We start from the raw sequence: 15,663 nt of genomic DNA, 5'->3' as shown, positions 1-15,663 counted from the left end.
TCTCTGCCTGCTTGCCTGTCTGTCACTCAGAGGGGATGCAGAACATTTGACAGAAGAATACCACAAAGGATCAAGATGAGTCAACAAGGTTGACAGCACAACTTCCTCTTAATCTTAAACTAGCAACACATTTAAATATGTCATTTACTGTTGTTTCTATAGTGACTTGAAAGTTATGCCCCGTTTCATATTTTTACATTTTGTTTTCATTGTGAAAAAGAACGGTCCCTCTTTTTACCCTGGTGGGATTGGCAAGGTTCCAGTGTCTTTCAAGGCATCAAGAGTGTTGTCCTCCTTTGTAAACCACTTGGTTGGCATGCTAACACCGGAAAGCATCGAACCAGAGAAGACAAGGCTTTTTCATGAGAGAGGGGGAGATGAGTTGACCTATGAGGTATGCAATACTGCAGGCTATTATGTGTCTATGATAACTCACCACCTACATTAATGTGTAGAAGGGCTGCCAGAGTTCCAGTAAATGCAGAGACCACCTACCTTGCCTTAACCGGAAGAAACCATACATGGATCGCTAGAATTATCATAGATAGTCATCATAGAAGTGAAGCCACACAGTTTTCTGCAGAAAAAAACTGCTGTCTAGTGTATATAAAGGGGCCATATGAATCAGGTAATCCTGGATCATTTGACAAGCCCTCCAAACATGCACACCATAAACAAACTTCTACTCACTGTTCTCCTGACCTATCTGGGACATTCGGGTAAGTCTCTCTGCTGAACTCAATGGACACACATCAATGAGATTCTAACATTTGCCTATTACCTTACGGTTTAGTTCATTGTGGCTGTCTGTACTACTTTTACCCTCTCAGTTGCATTTGGGGGTCAAATCATCAATGGGAAAAAAGCCAAGAGGAATTCCTTGCAGTACATGGCCTCTGTGCAGAACAATGAGAAGCACATCTGTGGAGGATTCGTGATCACTCCAGACTTTGTGCTAACAGCTGCACACTGTAACAAAAGGTACAGTAGTAGCCTAACTCAATTACAACTGTAAATTCCAAATAATAACATATCATTACATACATTGAGCGTCCTTACTACTCAGACTGATAAACACATTGTTCTGCACCTTGTGTAGCAACTTGAGTGTTGTTCTTGGTACCCACAACATCAAGATGGGCCTCGGGAAAGCTGTCAGATACAATGTGGAACGCAAATGCAAATCCAACTCATATGAAAATGTAAAGGATGGTAGTGACATCATGCTTCTAAAGGTAGGGCTTTAGTTAAATATATTTGTCTTCATATGATATAACAGAGTATCCTGAAAGTGCTAGAAGGTCATATACTTTCATAACTGCTAAACAGATATTAAATGTGTTTCAAGCTGTCTAGGAAAGTTAAATTAAGCAAATCTGTGAAAAAAGTGAGGCTTCCAACCAAGGATAAAGTCCTCAAACCCAACACAAAGTGCCTTGCTGCTGGATGGGGCACTACAACAACAGACAGACCATTCGTTGACGAACTTCAAGTGGTGGATGTGGAAGCCATTGATCTGAAGGTCTGCCAGAAGCAGTGGGACCATGTCGACTTTAATCTTCCTCCCAATGTCATCTGTGCAGGTGGATACCCGACCAACAAAGGCACATGTCAGGTTTGTCTAATTTAATTTAATTTACATTCAATACACACACATCATAAATGAAGATCCAAAGCAAGAACCAGTAAGCAATGTTTGGCATATAAGGGGATTATTCTCTTTCCCACAGGGGGATTCTGGTGGTCCTTTGGTGTGCAATGGAGAGGCAGTGGGCATCGTCTCCTTCAACATGAATGGAAACTGTGCCTATCCCAACGTGCCCAATGTTTACACTCAGATTTCCAAGTACTTACCCTGGATAAAGGAGGTCATCAACAAGCAGTCATGTTAGAATGGATACTTTGTTTGCTGCAAAATTATGCCTTTGGCTATTACACATAACTGATGATATTACTGATTCTTTAGTTTGCTGTTAAACTGTCTAATGCATTACCATGTACTGTAAGGGAAATAAATGTGTTCTTAATCATGGTGAAATTGCTCTAGTGATATTATTTGCATACACATCAGAAGGCATGCACTGTGTGTTATACCTAAACAATTTTGCAGGCCAAACCATTTTTTGTATTTATTCGTTAAACCAACAAACTGAGCCCATCATGGCAAACTGTAATGCACAGAACCACAAACACCACAAATTTCTAACACTTTAAACAACGGTTAGTGGTAGCATCTCATTGCACAAGTGTTCTCTATGCAATCAGACCAACCAGCAGAATTATCATTTCATAATATCACAACCAGCTTTCATCATAGACTACACCAAGCAACATTTGAAACCATGAAGCCACAGCAACATATTGGCAAACACTGGGGGGTTGAACAAAGAGCCAGTACTGTCTATAACCACATTTTGAAAAAGTAACACCCTCCCGCCCACCCTACATATTTATACCCACGAGGTGCATCATGGCATTTGTCCATTTGCACTATGGCAATCTGCTCAGTGGTTCTTCACATAGTTATTCTGCTCATCGCCTTGAATAGTAAGCTATGTTTCATTTCTATAACACACTAACTACCAATAGCACTAAACTGACTGCACCATGCAGACTAACATTGAAAAGTATAGCACTAGTTATGAAAAGTATATTTGACCAATTTCAATGCTTTTGCATACAGCGGTTCATATTCTATTTCGCAGTAATGAACAAACTGACATACAGTACCATAATTTGTTGTAAGCTGTGCGGATATAGTAGCATTGCAGAGCTATAGACAAAAGCTATTGAAATAGTCTTCTCTACTTTCTGTTCAAAGGCACTGATGGGCGCAAGGTGCCGAAAGTGGGTATTGTTGGTGGCAGAGAGGCTGCTCGCAACTCTCGTCCCTACATGGCTTCCCTTCAGTCTCGTGGTCAACACATCTGTGGAGGAGTTCTGGTGAGAGAGGATTTTGTCCTCACCGCTGCTCACTGTGATGGGTGAGAATCTCTATCAAAACATTAACATATTAACCTCTCTCAGATTTTCTCAAACTAATTTCCCTCAAAGTTATTGCACTAGTCCTTCAAGGTAATTGCGCAAATAAATATTGCCTCCTAAATTCTTTCATGTACTGATTTTCAGACGATACAAGGTGGTTCTTGGGGCTCACGACTTGTCAGAGGATGAAAATTCACAACAAGTATTGGATGTGGTTCGATCCATTCCACATCCGAGGTATGGGGACAACCTGGAGAATGACATCATGCTTCTCAAGGTGAGTGACATCAAGGACATAGTATCACCATGGAGATTATTGTAAGCTAACTTCTAATTGTAGGTTTAATGTCCATGAAAATACATCAAATAGATTATAGAATCATGCAAAACTGATAGAAAAAGTATAATTATATCCTAAATATATTTACATCATACATATATATATGAAGACATACAGATCATCTATACAGTGTGTTATCTCTGTGATCATTCTTAGTTGAGAGCGAGGGCCACCCTCAACACAGCAGTACAGTTGATCCCTCTGATGAATGGCTCTATGGCTGAGGGAAGCATGTGCACCACGGCCGGCTGGGGGGATATAGGTGATAATGGCACACTACCAGACAAGTTGCAGGAGGTCAACGCCACTATCGTCCCTCCCAGAGAATGTGCCCGCAGGTGGACAGCCGTTGAAATCTCCAGCCGCATGGTGTGCGCAACAGGCCCCAGAGCTTTCCAAGGCTTCTGCTCGGTATGACTGCACTGTTTTAGGCTATAACTCTCTGCAATGAGTTTTTCCTGGTCGGGACAGGCTATTATTGTCTACAACTTGGCTATAACTCCCTAGAGCCGATGTCCATGCCCCTGCAGAAATCAAATTAGATAATACATAAATCCCCATCAAAATCCATCAGTTTAAGCTAGAGATATCAGTTTTTTTGCATGGGCTGCAATCCACTGCGTCACAGGACTGGTCTGAAGGTAGCCCGGTACCAGTTTAAAAAAAATTATCAACAAATATATGGAAGTAGTTTAGTGCCATTTTTTTATGTGGGTAAAAAATATATATAAAGTCTAGTCCTTTGGCATTGTCCTTTGTTCCTGGACCATTTAACATGCAGGTGACAGAGAACACATAAATTGTTGACTGCTTAAAGGGGTTCTAAAATTCAACATTCAGTGGCTAAATTATCCTTGGTATGACCATCTTAAAACCACTTAGACTCTTAAGGTAACTAGAATAAAAGTTGATCCTAGTCAAGGCTGTAACTATGCTACTCCTCCTTTGTTCTTTGCAGGGTGATTCAGGAGGTCCGTTGGTGTGTAACGGGATGTCAGCGGGCATTGTCTCTTTCTCAGGGCAGAGGTGTGCCAACCCCAGTACCCCTGATGTGTACACACGAGTGGCTTCCTACCGCCGATGGATTCAGACAGTGTTAACTAGAAACCCTTAAAGGGAAAATCCACTCAACAAAAATATATTTTATAATTGTTTTCATTAGTCCACTGTTAATAGTCACAAAATGTTTTGCATATCAGCAGTCAAGTTAAGATACTGGACTCAAGAAGCAAAGTGTCACCAGCCCAAATTTTTTGGTGGATTTTGCCTTTAAGGTTTTGGGCATGTAAGCTGTCAGTGTGTGTTTACACAATATAACTGATGATCTCATTTAGACCAGGTTTGCACAAGGTGTTTAATGATCACTTGTTCCCTTGTTGACGTTCTTATTCAACTTTGTTAACTCATTTTGGCTCCTGTGTCTCACTCTGGAGGACATGAGTTCCCTAAATGGTTTAGCAAAAATCCTCAGGCCATCATTTCTTGAATTGATGTTCAAAGACTAAAAGCAACTACTGATTTAAAGTAAAAACAAAACAATGTAACATTAGCATATGCAGATTCTCTACATCATTTAGGCTCTTGGTCACTCACCTGGTATGGATGGTCAGGCAGTAGACTCTATATATATAAGTTGGCCAATGTTACTGAAGGTTGGATGCATTGTTGGCTCCAGCAGGTTCCATCAAATCCCTACGATAGTTTACCTGAGGAGCAGTGGTTGGTTTTAAATAAACGTAAGTATCAAAAGTGAATTTAATTTCTAAAATATACTTAAGAATTGAAAGTAAAAGTACAAGTATAAATAATTTCAAATTCCATATATTAAACAAACCAGATGGCACCATTTTCTTTTTTTAAATTTATTTACAGATAGCCAGGGGCACACACAAACACTCAGATATAATTTAAAAACAAAGCATTTTTGTTTAGTGAGTCCGCCAGATCAGAGGCAATAGGGATGACCAGGGATGTTCTCTTGATAAGTGAGTGAATTTGACCATTTTCCTGTCCTGCTAGCCATGCAAAATTACTTTTGAGTACTTTTGGGTGTCAGGGAAAAAATGTGTAGAGTAAAAAGTACATTATTTTCTTTAGGAATCTAGTGAAGTAAAAGTAAGTTGTCAAAAATATAAATAGTAAAGTAAAGTACAGATACCCCAAAAACCTACTTAAGTAATACTTTAAAGTATTTTTACTTAAGTACTTTACACCACTCCTGAGGAGAGGACTCAGTGTCAGATACTGCACCTTGTCAGACTATGTCATTGATTGGTGTGCTTGATTGATTAATCATTGCAGTGTTTTTGCCTGTCTCAAAGCATAACGTAGCCTAATGATTAAAAAGTATATCCAACCATGCTTCAGCCCAGCTTAAACAAAAAAGGGGGAATTGAAAATCCCCCAGAAATTAATTGCCTCAGGATACTTCAACTGGTGACTATCATTCATTACCACAGGATACTTCAACTGGTGACTATCATTCATTACCACAGGATACTTCAACTGGTGTGTCATATTCGTGTATGTAGGTGGCAGGGAAGTCAGGCGCGTGAGAAACCAAATTGGTTAATATGGAGTATTTAATTAAAAAAACGAACTCCACAACCAAAGTACAAAATAACATGGGTAACATATACCTGTCGCACACCGATACAAACCACACGTAACATCACATCACAAAAACAATCACCGACAAGGAGATGAGGGGAAACAGAGGGTTAAATACACAACATGTAATTAATGGGATTGTAAACAGGTGTGTAGGAAAACAAGACAAGACCAATGGAAAATGAGAAACTGATCAATGATGGCTAGAAGGCCGGTGACGTCGACCGCTGAACACCACCCGAGCAAGGAAAGGCATCGACTTCGGCAGAAGTCGTGACATGGTGACTATCATTCATTACCCCAGATACTTCAACTGGTGACTATCCGGGAGAATAAAGAAAAAGGAGCACTCCGTTTCTGTGTAAATCTGATAGATTTATTAAATGGAACAAACAAACAATAGGCTTACGTTTCGGCATAAATCACCAGAGCCTTTAAGTACCCTCGCAGAGGAGTGTCCCACTTGTCTTGTCAATCAAACATGTCAATAATGTCAATACTGTCAGTAGCAAATAGACAGGTAATTCAAACAAGAGTATGATCGTCATTCAAGATTCCTACACATACATTCCACTTGAATAACAAAAGAAAGAGAATTAACAAATAAAAACATATTTACAAAAAATATGAGAAAGAGAGCTGTTCATTCAGACCCTTTGGCTCGACGCAATCTAAGCAGTCGATCCAACGTACCTCTCTGTAATAATTCCCTCACAATATTGCCCCCTCTGGAGGAAAGAGAAACTTTCTTAATTCCCCAGAATTGTAAGGTTTAGGCAGAGCTATGATTGACATTCACATAGTGCCGCACGATCGCATAGCAGTTCATATTTTTGGTGCAGATAGTTGTTTTGTGTTCAGCTATTCTTAATTTGAGCGTGTGTTTTGTCTGACCAATGTTAACAAGCCCACATGGGCATTTGAGCATTTAAACAACATGTGTTGTACTACAATTTTACACAAGCGTGGGTGGTAGAATACTTTTGCGTCATTTAAGTTGGAACAATGTGTACAATGACTGCAGCGGTAGAAACCATTGAGGGGACCTGGGAGCCAGATAGCGGATGCAGGATTCGGGAGCACACTGTGCACTAGGCTGTCTCTGATATTGCAACCACTCCTAAATATAATGCAGCCTACTCACATATATGGAGGGGCAAAGTACGGCTGTCTGAGACGTGGCATCTTCTTTTTCTTCTATGATATAATGGCGGTCTGCAAACAAATGTTAAAGGTGCATGCCACCACCTACTGTGCTGAAGTGGGTGGTCAATCACGTTTTACAACATCAGTTCCACATTTCTAAATCCTCCTACCTAACTCAGTACTTCTGAGAAAATAAAAAAAAAGCCCTAATAACTTCTAATAGACCCTCGCCCATCCCCAAAATCCCTTCCAAACCGCCCAACCCTGTCCAACCTCGATGACCCCACACTTCAATCTTTCCCTCTCTTCAGCATATTTAGAACAATATAACAACCCATGCTCCACCATTTCATTGACCATACACATTCAGACACAAACCATTCACATGCTTGCCAACCAGATGTAATGAGAAGTTCAATGTACAATGTCCTAAACGCAATCGAGAAAATACCACCTCTTTCTTCCTAATCTGACCTTAGAATCTTGGTCCACCGGCCTTTGTTTGGAGGGCATATAAATGCCAGCCATTGTGCTCAGAGTACCATCTCTTCTGCCACTCATCTATCAAAATGGCTCTGATCTTACATTTGGCCTCACCTCTACCAAGTGGAACATTAATATCAATTATATCTTGTTTCAAAGCTCTAATACCTCCAATAGTAGGTCACTCCTATTAGATTTACCAGATGATAAACTATTCAATACGGACAGAGAATCTGTGCATACTATGATTCTAACAGGTTCTACGTCCTCCACCCACTTGGGGACAACAGTTCATTAGCCTTCATGTAAACGCCTGCTCCTGTGCGCCCACTATCTGGGTCCTTGGATCCATCTGTGAAAAGAGGTAAAAAGGCATACAAACTTCTACCAATGTAATTGTCAATCAGTTTCCCTATATCACTGACTTCTGACCCACATGTGGCATCTATCTTTGATTATCTTTTAGAATCAGGTGTCTACCAGGAAGTATGGGCAGGAGCAAATTTAGTGATTTGGAGGCCCCATGTAGAGGCCCCCATACTATTTTTTTCCATACAGCATCAGATACTGTCCATGGGCTACACATACTGTATTTGTCCTCTGCCTGGACAATGATGGCAGTATTATTAGCAACACTTGTCTTTTTACTAAATAAATGTGTATTATATCCCCTTGAGTCTAAGAGCCCGGGATGGGATTTCTAAGCTAACATATGGAATTGTTTAACGATGGTCATACCAAGGATCATTTAGCTATTTGATTTCAAATTTTAGGACCCCTGATAAAAAAATAAAAAACATTTATTTGATGAAACATACATGGAAAAACTGCTATTAGCCCATAGAAACGCATTGAATAACATGGAAAAACTGCTAGTCAAAAATGTAATCAAAAGGAAGTATGTTTTGAAGTGTCTGTCGTCTATCTGAGAGATAAGAAAGCTCAGAATATATATATATATATTTATTTTATTTTTTTTACAGTGGAATTACCCTTATATCTTTTGTGGAAATGCCCTATTTGCTTTCATACATTTTTTGGCCAGTTTCCGGGTTACCTTCAGAGGTGTCCCGTGACACTTGTGGGGGTCTTTCCAAAGATGGGTCATATTAGTGTGTAGCCAAACCGTTCGATGCTACAGATGTTTTCGTGAGAAGACCGATTTTCAGGGTTGTCTTCTGTTCTGACAAACACTGCTGTAGCTCTGCAACCTTCCACCGCAGATGCGGAAGTCCGAAATCGATGGGCAGATGTGATGGATTGAGACGCAGCCCATGCAAAAAACATACCTCTAGCTTAAACAGATTTTGATGGGTCTTTTTATTTTTTTACGCCTCGAGTGGAGCATGTGGGGGATAAATTATTTAAACATGATAAAAAATGTACAATAATAATTTATGCCCAGCTAGAAAGGCCCTTTGATGATGTGAGGCCTGAAGCAATTGCCACTTCTGCCTAATGCTTAGTCCGCCAGTGGGTATGGGCTTTTACCAAGACATAACTTCAAAACAGTTATTTCTAAATGTTTCTGAGCTCACTCACACACTTTTCTTGGTTTAACATTGAATTCACATTTGTTGACAACTCAAAATTTATGTAAATGAGTGTCATAGACAGCTGCTTGACAACACCTTTTATAAGAAACTCAGAAGTGACCCTACTTCCCAATTTCAGAACACTATCTTTACTGTCCTAGATGGGTATTTAAATTCTGGTCAGATAACCAAAAAAGAACGACTTTCTGGCTATTCAACACCCTAAAATTGCCGCTTTTTATACTTTGCCGAAATTACACAAGAATGTTACAAACCCTCCAGGCTGCCCTATTGTAGCGGGCATTGATGCAGTAACGGCCCCTCTATCTACTTTTGTTGACTTTTTTATTAGACCACCCGCAGAACAGCTCCCCTCCTTTGTAAAGGACACCAGCAGTATGATCTCTATCATTGAATCTCTTGATCCTCTCCCTGAGAATACCTTGTTAGTTACTTTTGATGTTGAGTCGTTATACACAAATATTCCACACGAGGGCGGTATTGAAGCCATGGAACATTTTCTTCTGCAACGTGACCCTAATGAACTACCTTCCAGTGCCTGTATTATAACATTGGCTAAAATACTACTCACACATAACTATTACATGTTTCTAAATGATTTCTTTATTCAGACGAAGGGTACTGCTATGGGATTCCCCATGGCTCCTAACTATGCTAATTTGTATGTGGGTTACATGGAGAAACAGTCCATTTTCAACCCTCTCAAAAATGTTTTCTTGCATTATATTTACAATTTGGTCTTTTAGCAGACACTCTTATCCAGAGTGACTTACAGTGGTGAATGCATACATTTCATACATATATATTTTTTTTTTTCTCGTACTGGCCCCCCATGGGAATCGAACCCACAACCCTGGCGTTGCAAACACCATGCTCTACCAACTGAGCCACACGGGACCTCTTGCCTAACATCATTATTTGGAAACGGTATATTGATGATATTTTTGTTCTATGGAGGGGTGATGCAGAACAGCTCCAGGCATTCCATACTTTTCTTAACTCCTGTTCTGAACATTTGAGATTTACTATGCAATCTGATACACGTCAAATCAGTTTTCTTGATCTTCTGATCTTGTGTGAAAATAATGTTCTATATACTGATCTTTACAGGAAACCTACTGATCATAACAGTTTGTTGAGGGCTGATAGTTGTCACCCACTTCCCATGAAAAATAGTTTGCCCTACAGCCAATTCTGTCGAATCAAAAGAATTTGTAAAAAACAATCAGATTTCGACAGAAATATGGCTGAGACGCACAGAAAGTTCAAGGAGAGGGGGACAAAAAATGATCAGATTAATATTGCCATTGAGAAAATTCAAAACAAAACATGACCTTTTTCAAGGTCAGTCTCGCAAAAAGACGCATTCTTGCGTTCTAACTACCCGCTATTCAAAGCGCTCTGAATAAATTAAGGGAATCGTTCTCAAACATTGGCACATTCTAAAATCCGATGATAGTCTCGGTAATGTGTTTTCGGACCTTCCCTTGGTCGTATTCTCGCGGGGCAGAAATCTCAGAGACCAATTGGTACACTCTGATTTACCAGCCCAAGATATTCCTGAACAACGCCTATTTGCGCCCCTACTGGATGGAAACTACAAGTGTAATGGCTGTGCTCAATGCAATGGCACTTATAAATGTAGATCCTTCAAACACCCACAAACAGGGAAATCGATCCCAATCAAAGGTGTTATTACGTGCTCCACTAAGGCAGTTATTTATCTTATAACTTGTCCTTGTGGTAAAAATTATGTGGGTAAAACAAAGCGTGAATTAAAAGTACGTATCTCAGAGCATCGTAGCACCATTAGGTGCAAAAACTTGACATACCCAGTTGCGGCCCACTTTATGGAAGCAAACCACTCGATTCGTCTCTGCGTTATATTGGCATCGAACATGTCACCCTCCCTAGGAGAGGGGGTGACCTTGATAATTTATTGTTAAAACGAGTGGCTGCCTGGATCTTTAATTTAAAGACCCTTGCTCCCTTCGGTCTCAACGTAGACTTTGATCTGAAGCCATTCTTGTGATTTTTGTGACTTTGCCATTGTAACTGTTTGTAAGCTTGTGTAGTCTAAAATGTATCTATGATCGTATGCTATCCATTTTTTCTTTTGTATGTTCTTTGTATGCCATTTTTATATTTCAGAGTTAACCAATGATATTAGGCCACATTTGGCCATGATTACAGACATCTGTGTGTCTTCTGACACTATATAAACGAGTCATCTCGCAGTGTTTGTGATGATACCCTGATTAAGACAGCTTGGCTGTCGAAACGTTGGATATGAAATTTTTGCATCTGAGCTTCTAGAGTGTGCGGCTCTCCCTTATTTACAAAAGTATCTACATCCACAGTAAAACGAGTCCTATATGGACATAACCTGAAAGGCCGCTCAGCAAGGAAGAAGCCACTGCTCCAAAACCGCCATAAAAAAGCCAGACTACGGTTTACAACTGCACATGGGGACAAAGATCGTACTTTTCGTACAAAATCATACAAAAATAGAACTGTTTGGCCATAATGACCATCGTTATGTTTGGAGGAAAAAGGGTGAGGCTTGCAAGCCGAAGAACACCATCCCAACCGTGAAGCACGGGGGTGGCAGCATTATGTTGTGGGGGTGCTTTGCTGCAGGAGGGACTGGTGCACTTCACAAAATAGATGGCATCCCAAAAAATGACAAGTATGTGGATATATTGAAGCAACATCTCAAGACATCAGTCAGGAAGTTAAAGCTTGGTCGCAAATGGGTCTTCCAAATCGACAATGACCCCAAAGTTGTGGCAAAATGGCTTAAAGACAACAAACTCAAGGTATTGGAGTGGCCTTCACAAAGCCCTGACCTCAATCCTATAGAAAATTTGTGGGCAGAACTGAAAACACGTGTGTGAGTAAGGAGGCCTACAAACCTGACTCAGTTACATCAGCTCTGTCAGGAGGAATGGGCCAAAATTCACCCAACTTATTGTGGGAAGCTTATGGAAGGCTACCCGAAACGTTTGACCCAAATTAAACAATTTAAAGGCAATGCTACCAAATACAAATTGAGTGTATGTACACTTCTGACCTACTGGGAATGTGATGAAAGAAATAAAAGCTGAAATAAATAATTCTCTCTACAATTATTCTGACATTTCGCATTTTTAAAATAAAGTGTTGATCCTACCTGAGCTAAGACAGGGAATTTTTACTTGGATTAAATGTCAGGAATTGTGAAAAACCGAGTTTAAATGCATTTGGCTTAGGTGTATGTAAACTTCCGGCTACAACTGGAGGTCAGGTTAAAGTGACTAAGCAACAGGCTAGAAAATAGATGGTAGCAGCAGCGGGTAGCCATTTCATTAGCTAATTAGCAGTATTGTCTTAACAATCTTATGGCTTGGGGGTGGAAGCTGTTCATTTGATGATTTCCTGTGAGGCCTTAAGATGTGTAACTGTTGTTACACAGTTTATAGTAAGGGGAAAATAAATGTGTTTAAAACAATTGATCAAATCACATGATTCATTAATGATTTACAATTTTAAGATGTGTGGTTGGAGCTCCTTTGGCTGCCATATTGGCTGTCATATTGTCTGCAGATTTGTCACTGTTGTTACCGTCACTGGTGTTACTGTTCCTGCGGGTTTGACTTTAACACCAGTGTTACACTAGTGAATACACCCTGATGTTGAACTAGAGAAATTGTGTTTCCATAGCTAGGCCTGGCAGTGAGGAATTGTGAAGAGCAGAATCAACAACTTCTGCATAATCAAAACAGTTGCTTGGCTTCATCAATAAGTGCATAAAAAAGACCCAAAGGGCTCCGGGCAGCCGAGCGGAAATGGAGGAAAACTAGCCTCCCTGCGGACCTGGCATCTTTTCACTCCCTCCTCTCTACATTTTCCTCCTCTGTTTCTGCTGCTAAAGCCACTTTCTACCACTCTAACTTCCAAGCATCTGCCTCTAACCCTAGGAAGCTCTTTGCCACCTTCTCCTCCCACCTGAATCCTCCCCCCCTCCCCCCCCTTCCTCTCTGCGGATGACTTCGTCAACCGTTTTGAAAAGAAGGTCAACGACATCCGATCCTCGTTTGTTAAGTCAAACGACACCGCTGGTCCTGTTCACATTGCCCTACCCTATGCTTTGACCTCTTTCTTCCCTCTCTCTCCAGATGAAATGTTGCGTCTTGTGACAGCCGGCCGCCCAACAACCTGCCCGCTTGATCCTATCCCCTCCAGACCATTTCCGGAGACCTTCTCCCTTACCTCACCTCACTCATCAACTCATCCTTGACCGCTGGCTACGTCCCTTCCGTCTTCAAGAGAGCGAGAGTTGCACCCCTTCTCAAAAAACCTACACTCGATCCCTCCGATGTCAATAACTACAGACCAGTATCCCTTCTTTCTTTTCTCTCCAAAACTCTTGAACGTGCCGTCCTTGGACAGCTCTCCTGCTATCTCTCTCAGAATTACCTTCTTGATCCAAATCAGTCAGGTTTCAAGACTGGTCATTCAACTGAGGCTCTCTGCACTGCTAAAGCTAACTCTCTCTCCTCTGCTCTCATCCTTCTAGACCTATCTGCTGCCTTTGATACTGTGAACCATCAGATCCTCCTCTCCACCCTCTCCGAGTTGGGTATCTCCGGCGCGGCTCACTCTTGGACAGGTCGCACCTACCAGGTGGTGTGGCGAGAATCCGTCTCCGCACCACGTGCTCTCACCACTGGTGTCCCCCAGGGCTCAGTTCTAGGCCCTCTCCTATTCTCGCTATACACCAAGTCACTTGGCTCTGTCATCCTCACATGGTCTCTCCTATCATTGCTACGCAGACGACACACAATTAATCTTCTCCTTTCCCCCTTCTGATAACCAGGTGGCGAATCGCATCTCTGCATGTCTGACAGACATATCAGTGTGGATGACGGATCACCACCTCAAGCTGAAACTCGGCAAGACGGAGCTGCTCTTCCTCCCGGGGAAGGACTGCCCTTTCCATGATCTCGCTATCACGGTGGACAACTCCCTTGTGTCCTCCTCCCAAATCAAATCAAATCAAATTTATTTTTATATAGCCCTTCGTACATCAGCTGATATTCTCAAAGTGCTGTACAGAAACCCAGCCTAAAACCCCAAACAGCAAGCAAAGCATGTGAAAGAAGCACGGTGGCTAGGAAAAACTCCCTAGGAAAAACTCCCTAGAAAGGCCAAAAACCTAGGAAGAAACCTAGAGAGGAACCAGGCTATGAGGGGGGGCCAGTCCTCTTCTGGCTGTGCAGGGTGGATATTAAAACAGAACATGGTCAAAATGTTAAAATGTTAAAATGTTCATAAATGACCAGCATGGTCAAATAATAATAATCATAGTAGTTGTCGAGGGTGCAACAAGCACGTCCGGTGAACAGGTCAGGGTTCCATAGCCGCAGGCAGAACAGTTGAAACTGGAGCAGCAGCACGGCCAGGTGGACTGGGGACAGCAAGGAGTCATCATACCAGGTAGTCCTGAGGCATGGTCCTAGGGCTCAGGTCCTCCGAGAGAAAGACAGAAAGAGAGAAAGAGAGAATTAGAGAGAGCATATTTAAATACACACAGGACACCGGATAAGACAAGAGAAATACTCCAGATGTAACAGACTGACCCTAGCCCCCCGACACATAAACTACTGCAGCATAAATACTGGAGGCTGAGACAGGAGGGATCAGAAGACACTGTGGCCCCATCCGATGATACCCCCGGACAGGGCCAAACAGGCAGGATATAACCCCACCCACTTTGCCAAAGCACAGCCCCCACACCACTAGAGGGATGTCTCCAACCACCAACTTACCGTCCTAAGACAAGGCCGAGTATAGCCCACAACGATCTCCGCCATGGCACAACCCAAGGGGGGGGGGGGGGGCGCCAACCCAGACAGGAAGACCACGTCAGTGACTCAACCCACTCAAGTGACGCACCCCTCCCATGGACGGCATGGAAGAACACCAGTAGGCCAGTGACTCAGCCTCTGTAAAAGGGTTAGAGGCAGAGAATCCCAGTGGAAAGAGGGGAACCGGCAAGGCAGAGACAGCAAGGGCGGTTCGTTGCTCCAGCCTTTCCGTTCACCTTCACACTCCTGGGCCAGACTATACTTAATCATAGGACCTACTGAAGAGATAAGTCTTCAGTAAAGACTTAAAGGTTGAGACTGAGTCTGCGTCTCTCACATTGGTAGGCAGACCATTCCATAAAAATGGAGCTCTATAGGAGAAAGCCCTACCTCCAGCCGTTTGCTTAGAAATTCTAGGGACAATTAGGAGGCCTGCGTCTTGTGACCGTAGCGTACGTGTAGGTATGTACGGCAGGACCAAATCGGAAAGATAGGTAGGAGCAAGCCCATGTAATGCTTTGTAGGTTAGCAGTAAAACCTTGAAATCAGCCCTTGCCTTAACAGGAAGCCAGTGTAGGGAGGCTAACACTGGAGTAATATGATCAAATTTTTTGGTTCTAGTCAGGATTCTAGCAGCCGTATTTAGCACTAACTGAAGTTTATTTAGTGCTTTATCCGGGTAGCCGGAAAGTAG

The 15,663-nt window shown here is 41.9% G+C and overlaps 2 protein-coding genes across 3 annotated transcripts; both read left to right on the top strand.

Annotated features, from left to right (window-relative positions):
• The first annotated feature begins 54 nt into the window (after positions 1-54).
• ddn1 (Duodenase-1) lies at positions 55-2,032 on the top strand. Of its 2 annotated transcripts, none has more exons than XM_082967830.1 (5): positions 55-394; positions 831-981; positions 1,100-1,235; positions 1,349-1,615; positions 1,731-2,032. In XM_082967830.1, the coding sequence occupies exons 2-5, from the start codon at positions 890-892 to the stop codon at positions 1,890-1,892; spliced, it is 657 nt and encodes a 218-aa protein (XP_082823956.1). In that variant the 5' UTR covers positions 55-394; positions 831-889; the 3' UTR covers positions 1,893-2,032.
• A 377-nt stretch (positions 2,033-2,409) lies between these two features.
• Positions 2,410-5,168, top strand: LOC106584449 (complement factor D). Its single transcript, XM_014169804.3, has 5 exons — positions 2,410-2,547; positions 2,822-2,984; positions 3,130-3,262; positions 3,482-3,736; positions 4,284-5,168. The coding sequence occupies exons 1-5, from the start codon at positions 2,493-2,495 to the stop codon at positions 4,437-4,439; spliced, it is 762 nt and encodes a 253-aa protein (XP_014025279.1). The 5' UTR covers positions 2,410-2,492; the 3' UTR covers positions 4,440-5,168.
• Positions 5,169-15,663: the final 10,495 nt, after the last annotated feature.

Source organism: Salmo salar, chromosome 23 (genome assembly GCF_965601325.2).
Source record: "Salmo salar chromosome 23, fSalSal1, whole genome shotgun sequence".
NCBI classification, from domain to species: Eukaryota; Metazoa; Chordata; class Actinopteri; order Salmoniformes; family Salmonidae; genus Salmo; species Salmo salar.
This window is presented reverse-complemented; position numbering and strand designations above follow the sequence as displayed.